The sequence below is a fragment of the Rhinatrema bivittatum genome, chromosome 14 (assembly GCF_901001135.1).
Source record: "Rhinatrema bivittatum chromosome 14, aRhiBiv1.1, whole genome shotgun sequence".
NCBI classification, from domain to species: Eukaryota; Metazoa; Chordata; class Amphibia; order Gymnophiona; family Rhinatrematidae; genus Rhinatrema; species Rhinatrema bivittatum.
The window spans coordinates 36723003-36737331 of record NC_042628.1 but is presented as its reverse complement, the minus strand read 5'-3'; the positions used below and the strand labels follow the sequence as shown (position 1 = coordinate 36737331).

The following is a 14329-nucleotide window of genomic DNA, read 5'->3' as shown; positions in this document are numbered from 1 at the left end:
TTAGGGAGCTATTTTCAGTTTCACCTGAAAATGTACATGAATTTAGGACCCTCAGACTTAGGCACCTAAGTGTAAGCCTTAAATGTAGCCTCCTGCGTTAGGGGCCCAGTGCTGAAAAAGCAGTGCTCTGCACCCTAACTCTGCCCCCAGAGTCAGCTACATTTTAGCATCCCAGATTTAAGAACTTATAACCCTAGTAAACTTTCAAACAGGCCCATTTAGAGAACTAACTCCAAAGGTCAGGCACCTAAAACCTTTTAACAATTTGGTCTCCTGAATTCCTGGTGCAGTAAGGGGTGGGTAATTCAGATGTCTAGCAGTGAAAATTGGTCAAGTGGGTGAATGTGTGTATAGGTACAAGACTGCACTTTTAGATCTCCCACTTGTCTGAATTTGACCTAAATGTACAACTTGTCCTTGTTGAAAATGTGTTAGTACTAGAACCAGATATTCAGCAGTGCAGGGTGTAGACAAGTTATCTCTGGCTAAAGTTAAGATATTCAGCAGAGAGCTGCTGATTAGTTGCTTCGTTGACTATAGCTGGATTAAAGTCCTAGTTAGCCGGATAAATATATGCGGCTAACTTTAGGGCTGCTCCTCAGTAGGAACAGTATAGCTGGATAAGTTATTCAGCCAACTAAACTACGCCTTGGCTTATTTTAATCCATCTTGTTGTTTTCTGCTTTTTCGGTATTTTGTTCCTGTTACAAAATGCAGACAGCAGAGCACCCTTGGCAGGGCGTTCCTACCGATATTCTCCCAAAGAAATACAAAGGGAGGGCCTTCACAGAATGCAGAAAAAAGTAGGAAAAACAGTTCTGCATTTCAAATTGCATATTTCATACCAAGGTTCTATTTATTAGCCCAAGTTTCAAACTCTGGTGAGTTTTTTTATTGTGGTTTACAATAGAATCCTTTTATGGATGATCAGAGTCAGACGAGCTGTGCAAGCCATCACTTTCCCGTTCTTGTCTGTGCTTGACCACTGTCTCTCTCATTGCTCGGTTTCTTGAATCTTGCTTAATCATATTAGTTTCCCCTTTTTGTTTTTTGTTTTTTTAATCATTTCTACATTATTCTGTAGAGATAAAATGTAGCAGCACAGTATTATCATTTTTCTCCATCCAGGTCAGCCAGCAGGGACCAGGGTCATAATGGATCCTGCATTATACATCTGCAAAGAAAACTTATTGGGGCATTTGAATAATATCCTGAATAAAACCAGTTTTCATATTATGACTTAGGGTATGCAGCCATTAATACATTATTACTTGGTTTAAGCAGTTGCAGTGCATTAGAAAATCTAGAAGTAACTATGGCATTTTGCCTGCAGAATCCCTTTGTGGCATTTTCTTGTGCAAAAGATGCAAACAGAAAGCCTGACACATAAGGAACGGTGAAGAAGACTTCTAGTTAACTGATGCCTTCATTCCAATATATAACTGCTAACAGTTACAATTTGCATGAACTTTGTGGCTACACTCAGATCCTTGTATCAAGGAGAGGAATTAATATGAGAACAAAGAGCCATGGTGGCTTATCCTGCTAAGCCCTGTACCATTCCTGCCATGAGACACACCTAGAATGGGGAGTCATTAAATAGGGAATGGGATCTGGAAGAGAAGGTTTGATCAATTCACACTTTATCGTGATTTCAAGAATTTCATAGTTTGTTCCAGGAAGATCTCGAATATTTTCAGGGGCCTTTCATATTAAATATATTCTCACGAGTAGGGGGCCCTGAGTGGCTCAGATGACTGATCTGGGTTACAGTCACCGATTCAGATATGGTGCTGGTCAGTAGTGACTTGAAAGTCATCTCCATCTGAAAGGTACTCGAGAAATTTATTTTTTTTAACCAAATTTATATACCACATAATCAGTAGAAAAACAATAGAAGTGGTTTACAAACAAACACTCAAAATCATCAAGAAAAGCCAATTAAAAACAATAAATAAACCTAAATAAAGCAACCTAAGAATTAACCAGAAGAATAACATAGAAAATAAATACAAACATTAAAAAAAAATCATTGCAAATTCACCTCACTCACACCGTGTTGGGAAATAAATATGCTTTCACTTGCTTACAGAATTTTTAAAAATTCAGCTTTGATCTAACTGTGAAATCAGCAAGCTCTTCCACATCCGAGGGGCTCCAACAGAGAGAGCCCAACATACCTTCTGAGTCAAGGCTGCTCTTAATAAACAGCCCTAGGAAGATCTCCATTCTCAACTAGACTTGCACCAATCCGGTTTATCTAGAAGGTTCTCTGAGCCATTGCCTGACATTGAACAAAGAATGAAGCAGAGGGAAAGCCCTATCAAACCTTCATTTTTCCAAAAATCAATCTTGCTGCACTGTTTTGTAATAATTGAAGCTTATGAGTGAGTCTCTCTGGTAAGCCCACAAACAAAACATTACAATGGTCAAAAACTTAGGAAACTAGAGCTGAGACCACATATTTTAGGGCCTGAGGATCTAAAAAAAAAAAAAAAGGTCGAAGTTGGCAGACTAGTTTAAGCTGTACAGAAACTCGTTGTGCAACCTGCCCCCACATAAGTCTCCATAGGAAACCTGGAGCCCCAAAGAACTCCTAAGCTTTTAAGCTTAGCTGAAATGGAAATAATATGGTCATCTAGAACAGGCTGAACAACCAATGATGACCAGCACAGGGAATCCCTTTTATTGAAAAGCAATTTACTGCCCTGGAATCAAGACCAACCTCACTAAACAGGGGTTTAGGAAAATAACAGCGACATCGAAGTCCTCCTTAGTAGGAATCGGGAACTGGATGACTCAGTCCATCGCCAAGAGGGCAGGTGTCCAGATCACCAGAATCCCACGGTCACCATTTGGCACTAATTGCCACTGTTATTAGTCTCAGCAGAGAGGCCTGGAGACTGCTTCACCATTACGGAAGGGAAAGCCACCCCAGAGTTAGGGTTCAGGCATATTGGCAGGGTAGTGTGTAAGGGAAGCTTGTGCTGCTACTGCCCAAGCTAAAAACCCTTCATGAGCACTAAAATTCATTATAAAAATAATAATAAATGTATTGCTATGCGTTGCCAGTCCTTGTACATGTTCTCTGTCTAATCCTTGGAATTTGGTCTTTCCCACCCTGTGCTCAGCCAATAAGACATCGCCAACATCTAGCGAGGGGACGCGCCCTGGAGGAGTCATCCATGTGTACAGCGACGACACCAGTGACAAGGTGGCTGGCAGTTTCATCCCCTACTGCTCCATGGCGCAGGCTCAGCTCTGCTTCCATGGTCATCGGGATGCTGTTAAGTTCTTTGTCTCTGTGCCTGGTAAGCATCAGCTCAATACTTACTTTAGTACAGAAGTCTTTCTCCTGCCTTTCAATGCTTTAGCCAAACTATCACCTGAAGCCACAGCAACTGCAACAGCACCTCCCTCTGGTGAGGGTAGAACTGAGTCCCTGGCAGGCTCTGCTACTGCTGCTGGCTTAGAGAAAGTTCTTAATATTAAGGGGAGTCATTAGGTCTTATTTTGAGTTTGCTCAAGTTTCATCTCAGACCCTCCAAAATGCATTTGTTTTATTTTGAGATAACATAAAATAGCATCTAAAGTTCAGTAGTGTCTGGAGACCTTCTCGGGGTAAAGTTACTCCTTCCCAAGTAACTGCTTTGCATTTGTACTTCACAATCAAGGTAATGGTCTTTATTGTCAATATGCTTAAAGAGGCACTAAGTCAGTGTGTCCTAACCCTCTCCTGGAGGTGCATCTATCTAATTGGGTTTTAAGGATTGCCAAGATGAATATGAATGAGATAGATTTGCATATATTGGGCATATGCAAACCAAGTGTCCCAGTATACAGATCTGTCTCATGCATATTTATTATGAATATCCTGAGCAACCGACTGGTTAGGTGTCGTTCTGAAGGAGGGTTCTGGATATATGAAAGGAGAAATTGAAATTCTCTAAAATCTAATTTGTGTTTTCCCAGGATCATTGCCACCCAGTTAGTTATACCTAATGCTATTTTAGCCTTTTGGCTGATTTTATAGCTTTTAAAACGTCGGCAGATGCTTCTTCATTCTACGATTCAAAATGTTTTGGATAACACATTCCCTGGTTGGGTTTGGTTATTCTGGATGTATTCTTTAGCTGAGAAACCTGCATTATTGATTGAATCTGTTTATTATTGGTGGTTCCCCAGCGATTGTAGTGCTATGGGTATCTGCGGGTGGTCACTGGCTTCTCCTGCACAGTTAGGCTCCTGGATGGTACTGTGTGAACAGTGGTGATGCTTTCTATAATCCTGATTGAACAGGCTGTATGCTTTCAGGTAATGTTCTAGCGACCCTGAATGGGAGTGTGTTGGACAGCCCCTCAGAAAATCCCAGCACCACCTCGGCAGAAACTGAGGGGCAGAAGCTGAAGAATGTCTTGGTGCTGAGTGGAGGCGAGGGTTACATCGATTTCCGAATTGGTGAGGTCCTCTTGCATTCAAAGAGAGAGAGGATGACAAGGAGTAACAGAGGATGGGAGCACAGAATTAGAAATATCATGATACTGGGTGGTCTCTTTAATGGAGTAACAGAGGACGGGATCACAGAATTAGAAATATCATGATACTGGGTGGTCTATTTAATGGGGTTTAGTCTAATGCTTAGGCCAAGCCAAGGGTCTCTTTCCATGATGCTTTCTATAAGGTTAAAGCTGAAAAATGATATTGTACATTATAGAATAATCTATCTACTATTTCAGTTTGATGGTACAATGAGGGCCACCATGGGGATGTGCAAGGATTAATTGCGGTACAAGGAAGCCACCTGTGATTTTTGGGTTGGGTCTGTGAGAGGTGACTGAGCGCACTATGAAATAGCCACTTGATGTATTTGTGACCTGCTCCAATCCTGGCACCCAGTGTTTGAATAGTGGGCAAAGGCTCTTTTTGTTCAGAACTTGAGCTTTACAACTAAACACTCTGGGCTGCTTTTTAAAAGGACAGCATGATCCCCTTTACTTTTAGAGGGTGAGCATTTGACTATGGGAAGAGATGCAGTTCTCTCGGGGTTTCTTCAGCTAGAACAGGACGCAGTGCATGCTATTAGATCTCATGCATATTCATTGCGGATATCCTGAAAACGGACCTGGTTATGGCTTGTGAGGACTGGAGTTGGCCTCCTTTGAGCTTGACTCATGTGCCATATATTACTGCCATGCCAGTGAAAGTCATGGCTCGCTATTTGACCATGAAGGCAAAGCATTTTTCCTGGCATTGGTCATCTCTAATTATTGGCTGACTGCGGTTAGAGAATTCCTATCCTGACATTGCAAACACTTTAGGTTCTGAGTGCTAAGGATGTCTAACTGGTTCTGGTAAAAGAGCTGTTTTCCTCTGACCTATAGGATTGGCACCACATCTGTAGGCAACGAGAATCGTGAGTTGCTGACTGGAGTAGTAACCATGTTATCTAGTTCTGTAAAGAAAGGTTTTGCCAGACAGTTAGGATTAATGACATGTTGTTAAGGCCAAGAGCTTGTGCCATAACTCTGTTTTCCTTCTTTCTGTAGGTGATGGGGAAGATGATGAGACAGAGGACCATTCAGGAGATTCAGGGAATCAAGTCAAGCCGGTTCTCTCCAAGGCTGAAAGGAGCCACATCATTGTGTGGCAGGTCTCGTACATCCCAGAATAATATCCTCCTCTTCCTTCCTAGCCACCTCTCCTGAATGCCAAGATGTACATATACAACTGCTGCATTACTCCTGCTGCTGCTGGAAACCAAACCCCAGAGAAAATGCACTGACTCCTGCTCCCCTTAAAAAGAAATCCCCGCCTTTCAAATTGCAGCTTTTATCTTGTACGTTCCCTGGATTCCCACACCGGAGCCTACAAGAGCCGGACTGGCAGAGGTCTTCAGAAACTTACAACAGCGAGTCTGCATATGCCACAGAAAATGGGATAGAAACACAAGAGTTGACGGCCTTCTCTTATTTTCTGAAATTTTTCCTTTTTATTTTTTTTTCCCCGTAACGAAGAGTGAAGATTTCCAAATTTTAGCCTTTTGATTTCTAAAATGTACCTCCCTCTTTCTTCTTCCTCTTGTTGAACATGGGGCCTTGATGGACAGAGACAGGTTGCAAGCAGCAAAGTGGAATTCACTTTCTTGTAAACCGAGAGTAGGAGAACATAGAGCAACAGTGACTGAGCAGCCGAGACTAATGCACAGGCTATGCCTAGAGCAGCAAGCTGGATGGCAACTCTCTTTTTAGAGGAATTTCAGAATGTGCTCTTTTCTCCCCTTTGGTCATGAAAGCAAGGACAAAGTCTGAGAGAACAGGGAGAGAGCTTGTTCTGTGGGTTCAGAGCTATAATCTTGTAAGTATAAAATGTACTGATTTACCAGGTGCTGGGACACTGCTACCTATGCTTTCAGCAATTAACCTTATAATACCTTACAATGAAATAAACGTGCTGGGAAAATATCTGCAAAGAATATTTCTGATCTCCCCCCCCCCCCAGCAGAGCGAGCACAAGATTATAGGAGACGTCCATGTTAGCAGGGATACTGGGAATAGGAGAGGATGTTGACCCCCCCCTCCCCCCACTCACAAGAAATGCACAGCTTCAGCGTATCAAGCGAACTGATGGAATACGGACCTTTGAACTGAACCTTTTCTGCCTGTAATGGTTTTTCATCTTACAGCGCTGCTGTGATCAGCCTGTAACAGACCTGGGAGCCATTCATACTGCTCTATTGATCGGAGCCAGATTTAAAATTACAAAGCCAGAGGATACTGCAAATTGGAAAGCAGCCAGGGAGTCCCAGTTCGTGGGTGCCTTCAGAATTTGGCTTCCCACCACTTGCCTTATGCTAATCCTAGAAGTTTCACGTTTCCTCTCTCTTGCTAACCGCTAGACAGTGCGAATTGTGACGATGCTCTTCTAGCTGTAGTGTATATTCAGATATAGCAACTGTTCCTCTTTAACGTCGCTGGATTCTTGGCAGGCTATGATACTTTTTTAGTAGAGTAATATAAAAACTATTTAAAGATGACGACAAATATGGTCTCAAAAGCTCATATACAAAATCAACTTAGTTTAAATCTTGCATTGGTCCAATAAAAGGCATCATATCCTACCAAAAATCCAGTTTTCTCCAAGACCAATATGACCACTATAACTTTGTTCTTTAGCATTGCAAACGCTTAGTTCATTCCTACTGCTAAGTGATTATCTAGTCTCTGACCTCCTCTCCAGTTAAGCTGTGGTCTTGTTCATTGCTAACAGATTCCTGGTCTTAACATGGATGCACTGGCTGAGCAGCCACCTTCTAGTTCAGATAATTCTACAGCAGAGGTATTCACACTGGTTCTTACCCCCCCCCCCCCCCCCCCAAGCCGGTCGGGTTTTCAGGATATCTCTGTTGAATATGCATGAGATCTATGTGCATGCACTACCTCCTATGTTTGCAGATATTTCCCATGCATATTCATTAGGGATATCCTGAAAACCTGACCGGCTTGTTGGGGTGGAGGGTGAGGGTCTGAGGACTGGTTTCAGCACCCCTGTTCTACAGCATTGATAGCCCATGGTAACTTTTGTCATATTTTTTCTACATACTTGTTTAGGACAGGAAGTTTAAGAAGGAGAAGCTTTGATTGCTCCTGGGCTGAAAGTGTCATCCTGGTGGGTAGAGAAGCACTATTGAACTGGTGTCCCGCTTCTCACTCACTGAGCAAAATCCTCCTTGGTCTGTCTTTCCCTATTCCTCACTGAGGTGCGGTGTGTGCTGGTGCATGAATAATTGCTACTTTGTACTTCACTGCTTTGGGTTACTGTTTCAATGAAAAGAGCATTTTACTTTGCTTCCTTCCCATCCAAGCTCCAACAATTTCACTGCTCCATTTTGTTCCTGATAAGGAACCATGAGCCTCGTTTGGAAGAAATCCCGAAATCTGGCACCAAGATAGAACAGAAGCTTTAGCCCATGAGGTACAGCACAGAGCAAAAGCAATGATTCCTCAGGAAACAAACGGGGGGGGTGGGGGGGAGGATGGGCTGGTGAAAGAAATTAACCTTCAGAGGCCAAATCAGTAGGGGCTTGCACACGTGTGCATTTGGCATCTTACTTGCGTATTTTTACACCTGCAGTGATCTGGCGCAAGGGATGTTAAACGTGTTTATTCTGCAGTACTGCCTGGGTGAAAGGTCTGGGGGACCTGGGGGAAGTTCAGGCTGAAGAATCAGGGAAGGTCTAGATGGACCTGGAGGAGGACTGGGTGAACTGGTGGGCTAATTGGTAAACGGATTAATTTGTGCACATAAATCGGGATTTACATAAGTCCCATTTTACTTTTGCATATAAAATATACACGCGTATAGTTTTAAATAGGTAAAAATGCATTGCATGCATTCGTTGAAGGGCTCAGATACACATATTTTATAAAACACGTATATATCATACACGTGTGTTGCAAAATACTTGCTTAGATCTGCTCACGGCCACATACGTGCGTATATGCTGCCTTTCTGGATTTACCAGGGTCCCATAAAAGGAGACTCTATTGTTTTAGTAAAATGTTAATTTTGTTGGTAATTTGGGATTTGGCCTGTCCCAAGAGAGTTCTCATTTCCTTTTCAGCAGCAGTACAAGCTGCTGATGAGTGCATCAGAGCATCCCACCCTTCCACAGCAGCTGCCCTGGTGTAGGTTCAGCAGAGCGTGCACTGCCCTCCAAAGAGCCAAGCTATAGAGAAAATAACTTTTGTAGACTCTTAACCGTGCAGAGCCCTCTATTTTCATTTTCTGCCCCATTCGGGAAGCCCTTCAACCTCATTGACTTTGAGGCTGCTGGATCAGCGGGCGGGAGTGCTCCCATAAAAAGCAGCAGCGTTAACCAGAAAAATGCAAAGTGAAACCAAGAAAAGGGGCAAGATGAAATGGATCATCTGCTCTAGCCCCACCCATTCAGAGAATAATATGGAAACAAAATGAAGTAACATAAAATCTAAGACTACCCTATATGTTGTTGTCTAGAATCCAAGAAACCTGGCCAGAAAAAAAATATGGGGTGAAGACGCAAAACAAAGATGATGATAATAGTTGAGTTGAAACAATAGTTCCTTTGAAGGCAGACAGTGCACCATAGTTGCACCCATGGGTAATGGCACCAACACGGACATGGTTTTGAGATTGTGCTAGGAAATTCTTGTAGATCTCTCTGGGAAGACTCAGTAGTTCCCGCATTCCCAGCACACCCTGCCTCAGTTCATTTTCTGCAGTGAGTGTCGGACATATTCTCACTCTTCAACAGCTGCTGTTTTATGCTGCACTTAGCTCTAGTGCAATTTTGATCTCTCCTTCGTGGTTTTTCAAAAGTGTACCTTAATGGGTTTTCTCTTCCCCCTCTTTATTCTCTAATTAGGGTTTTTTTGTTATCACCATCCCTGTTGAAGGCTTAACTTGTTTGTGGCTTCTGACTTGCCAGAGCCGGAGCCACAGATGGACCTCAGAGGCCTGTGCCCTCTTTTGGCTCTGACCTTCACCTCTAACAGCAGGGTCCTGTCCCATCTAAGTCAGGCCCTTAAAGGTGCAGTAGTTAGTTGGCCTGGAGGCATTGGAAGAATTGCTGCCGGTCGATGATCCCTTCACCTTTAAGAAGGCTAACTTGAATGAGAAACACTACTGTCCTTGGAATAGACCTGTAAAAGTTTGAGGCCAGCAGTCTTTGTTTACTTTTGCAGGTAATTATTTATCCCTCCTCCTCTCTGCCCCTTCAAAGTTCAGAAATGCATGGGCTGGCTGGAAACCTGTTTACATGACTGCTTTTCAGTAGCCTGAGAAATTTGTATGAAGTAGTTACCTTAACCTCAGAGGAAGAGTGAGAAACCGCAGAGAAGGCCAGGGAGGCAGTGAAGAGATAAAGAACGGTGCCAGAAATTAAAAGGGTTGTGTAGCTACTGCTGTGACAACCCACATAGGATGGGACAAGGAGGGGAGCTGGCCACACTGCCTTTCCATGTTAACCTTAGCCATCCTCCCCCCCAAAAATATTCAGTTCTGGATTTGCCCCTGTGATAGGCTTTCTGATCACAGTCCCTTTTCTCTTCATTTGTTTCTGCCTGAAGAAAAATTACTTCTTTTTTGATTTTACAACATCAATTTTCCTGAGGATGACAGAGAATAAGGGAAGAAGACCAGCAATTTCAAGATTTGCCTAGACTGTAGGCAAAAATTACCAATAATACAAGACCCGCTATAAGTGTCTGGCAAGGATCACACTGATCTACTGTGACATTTGCTCTAGGATGTCACCAAAGATATGCAGGATAAGACTACAATCTCATGTTGAAGAAATGAATAGTCTGGTTCCACCAAATCAGTAGTGAAGATATCATTGATGTGCAAGGACCAGAGAGCTGCACCAGCTGTTGGAGGCAGAGTTTTATTTATTTATTTATATGCTTTTATATACCATTGTTTGGAGCAGTCCTTCACAACGGTTTACAAATGAAACAACCGTACATAAAACGTATAACATGTGCACTGAACAATCGTAGAGACGATTACAACTTGAGAATCAGTGTCTATTCCTTTGCCAGAAAATCTCAATCTCCCAACTCAGGCAGAGCATAGGGCTCCAAGGGCTTAAGTGTAGAGCTGAAGAGAAACAGTGCTGGGGGCCCACTGAACCATGAGGTCTACGGACACTGATCTCTGACACATGACTCTGAGACCAGTGGGACAATGGATGTGCTCTCTGACCCTCAGAGTGGCTATGCCTAGAGGAAAGCTGTACCTTCCATCTTGGGCACTTACCATGTCAGTCTCCAGAGACCCAGCTTTGAGTTTCTGGTGCCTCTTAAGACACCCCATGAAAGCTGAGCCCTCCGTAGCCCCATTGACTCCTCAGCTCAGCAGTCTCTGAGGATGAACTTTACAGGCAAATAGCAGAGGCAGTTGCTCAGCACATGGATAGTGCTAAAAGGTTGGCGTTGACAAGCTTGCCTCCACTCAGAGTGTCAAGCAACCCATCTACAGTTGCCTACTCTGTTGTTCTTAGCATCTTGGCACCAATATCAAGGTTTAAACATTGAGGATTCCTGTTGGTGCTGAATGCGCTGAGTTAGAGACAAATGGTCTTGAAAGTGTTTCCACACCCTTGGTGTTGATTGGCTCTGAGAGTTGATATTTGGCACCAAAAGTTGGTTGATACTAGAATCAGCACAATTTCAGATGTCACCTCCAGTGTTTTTGAGAATGAGTGAGCAGGCTTGGGAGTCTTCTTATGATTATTATTATTAAAAAACATCCTGAAATACCTGGATGCCCCAAAAGAGCTAGTGGCAGTATCCATCTATCTTCTCTACTAGAATGAGTACACCTATACTTGTACTCCCAGTTAGCTACCAGTTGTATGATTATAGTGAACTGCTTGTCTTCCAAGAAAATGAAACCATAGCAGGTGCTCTCTGAAGACAGCAGTTCACAAATCTGCCTTCCCTTCTAGCTTAATTACATACCTGAAGCAAGCTGCAGGCTTGCAGGAACTACACGCATGCCCAGAGAGATCGTCAAGAATTTTCGAGAGAGCTCCCATGTGTGTGACTGGTGAGCTGCTGTCTTCGGACTACGCTTGTTATAAACAACGTTGCTTCACTTTAACCATGCCGTTTGTTGTTTAACCAGTGAAATAGAAATTGCTTCTCTCAGGGAAAAGAGCCTTCACTTAAAACTAGCAGAGCCTAGATATGGAAGACTAAGCTACCCTCATGATCAAAACTAGACAAACAAGTTTTGTACCTTGGGTACAAGGAAGATTTGTGGTTTTTGATCTGTGCCTTGCTCTATAGAAAAGCAGGAAAGGAATCTGGTTGCAAGCAGCACCTGTCAAACACTGTCTAAAAATACTGTATAGAGAGGGAGAAAGTGCATTCAATTCTAGAGGAGAAATGGAGAGGTCTGGTATTATTTATGCACCAGCAGCCTGAGCTACTGTGGAGAAAGGCAAGCAAAGGAACTGCTGGAGAATGCTACGCTTAGCTAGAGCAGAGGGAACTAAATGGTTTAAGATCAAAATCGAAGTGGTGATGAGACCCAAAGCTCAGTCTCCAGGATTCATCTCGTCGTGCCGTTACTGCTACACTTCTTTGCTAGCCTAATGCAGGCTTTGAAGTGTAGTTGTATTTTATTTTATTTTTTTAGAGGGCTTTGGACTGGTCATTTGATTTTGCCAGTTTGATTACTTAGTAGCCTTTCTCTTCCAGGATGACAGTCACTAATGCCAGTGTCATGCATGACTTCTTGAAGAGCAGCGGCCACAGTAGATTCCTGCTCCGGAGGATAGTACGAACAGAGGATGCAATGTGTGCTGCCTTCTGAGCCCGAGAAGAGGACACCATGGAAAGTGTATAAAATAAGAGTGGGAAATCATTGAAACTAGAACGAAACATCCTGGATGTGGCTTTCCCCTCCCACTCTAGATGGGAGCAGGGCGTTTCTTTTTCTAATTGAGAGAATTATTAAAGAAGGCAAATGTCCTGCAAGAATGGAACAACCAGGGTTTTGGAGAAGGGAAGATTTTAAGATATGGAACACAAGTTATTGGTAACTTATATGGACTTTGTTTTGCTGATAAATTCAAATTACTTCAAGGAATGATGGCAGTATAATCACCAGCGGCCCTGCAGGAAATGAAATCAAAACAGGGAAGGAGAAGGATTATTTATTGTCTCATTGCCGAGAGAGGAAAAGTGAAAGCGGTGAGAGCACCTAATCCTCCAGATCTTTTACAAGGAGATGGGAGGAGCTTAAAATCATTTGCTCTTTTGTGGCAAAATCCCCCCCCCCCCCAAATTAAGCCTCTCCTGGATGAGAGTTGGATTTGACATCACTGAGCGTGATGTCTGAACTGCATCCACCTTGGCATAGTCCCATTCTCCTTCCCAGCACAGTAACCAGTGGGTGGGTGGGACATGGTCTCTAATCTCTAAAGTGAAGCCCTTTGCTGACATCATTCAACTCTGGAGAACAAGTTAGAGGAGAAAGAAAGAGGAGAGAAATTCAACTAGAAAACTATATTTTGCCTGACACTGCTGTTGGACAAGGCCGCAAACATTCGCTAAGCTTGCCCAGGGAACTGCATATCCTTTAAATGGGCCGATGGAACCTCTCCCATGACACTTACCATTCTCCGCATGCCTTCTTGAACAGAAAAGCACACTTTTCAAAACAATCAGACCTTATCTCATTCTTCAATGGCTCACAAACAGCAAGGCAAAAAACAGATTGGCTAATATTCCCCCTTCCCTTCAAGCATCTCCACTGTGATGTATGTAAAGTACTTTGTACGTTATAACAGGATTTTCCAAAGTGTCTTTTGACAGCCTGTAAACTCTGCTGTTTGTTGTTCTTTGGTCTGACGGTGGCATTATGTCAAGAGACTGCTGTAAGAATACTCTTACCAGGCTTTTATTCCCCCATCCTCTCTAATAAAGGAAACCGTATACCTGTTCTGTATGCAATAAACATTAACATCCTGAAGCAGATGAGGGGCAGCCGTTTATCCCTGCAAGTCTGCTTTGTGTGCATTTTGGAAGAGAGGGGAGGGGCTGCTACTGGTTTCATGCCTTGAGGAGGTGGTGGTGGGGAAAGAGGGTTGGAGGCAGGAGAGGTACCTAAAAAAGATTCTAAGAATAATCTCAAATTCATTTTCATTGCCCCATGCCCTGTATTAAATTATAATTAGTTTTTATATTACAGTTTAATCAGGACATATCTAAAGTAAGAGGGTTTCACTGGACTTAGAGGAGACTGCCAGCCCTTTATAATGCTGTTTTTATAATCACTGAGAAAAGCATTTCAGCCTGACTGTGGTAAGATACATTTGGACCCCTGCCCTGAACTAAGTCAGTGAAACATCTGCATGACAACATCGGACAGCACCAAGGACGGCAGTGCCCTTGCTCTAGAGTGAAAGCTTGCTTCACTAAATACATGTGGTGTGCTGCCCATGCCCAGTACGTATGTGAGATCTCCTCAATCCTTTTTTCTTCTGCAGAGCTGATAAGGCATATCCCCATGGTGGTCTAATCACTTGAGGTTGCTTCAGGATACATAGGATTTTCTTCTTCTAAATTTCCGGTTACCTCTAACTGGCATTTCTGCCCCTCTGTCTTCTGCTGCTTTTCTGCCTACTGTTGACATTTCCCAGTTTAATTTTATAAGAGTTGATTCTTCCCATAGGTGAAAAAAAGCTTCTGGGTTCAAATATTGACTGTGACAGAAAAATGCCTCTAGCAGATAAACACAAGGGATAGCTGCACTGTTTGGGTTTAGTGCATGAGTTTCT

At 43.0% G+C, this 14329-nt stretch overlaps 1 protein-coding gene across 17 annotated transcripts in view; it reads left to right on the top strand.

The window, feature by feature from the left end:
- Positions 1-13536, top strand: part of MAPK8IP3 (mitogen-activated protein kinase 8 interacting protein 3) — a 135845-nt gene extending 122309 nt beyond the window's left edge. For 16 of the 17 annotated variants that reach the window (XM_029576806.1, XM_029576792.1, XM_029576803.1 and 13 more), the window contains 3 exons: positions 3132-3311; positions 4315-4458; positions 5547-6461. In XM_029576806.1, coding sequence (XP_029432666.1) covers positions 3132-3311; positions 4315-4458; positions 5547-5671 — 449 coding nt within the window. In that variant the 3' untranslated portion in view covers positions 5672-6461. Of the gene's footprint in view, positions 1-3131; positions 3312-4314; positions 4459-5546; positions 6462-12245 lie in introns of those variants that run through there. The other variant, XR_003852636.1, reaches the window with a different exon arrangement.
- Positions 13537-14329: the final 793 nt, after the last annotated feature.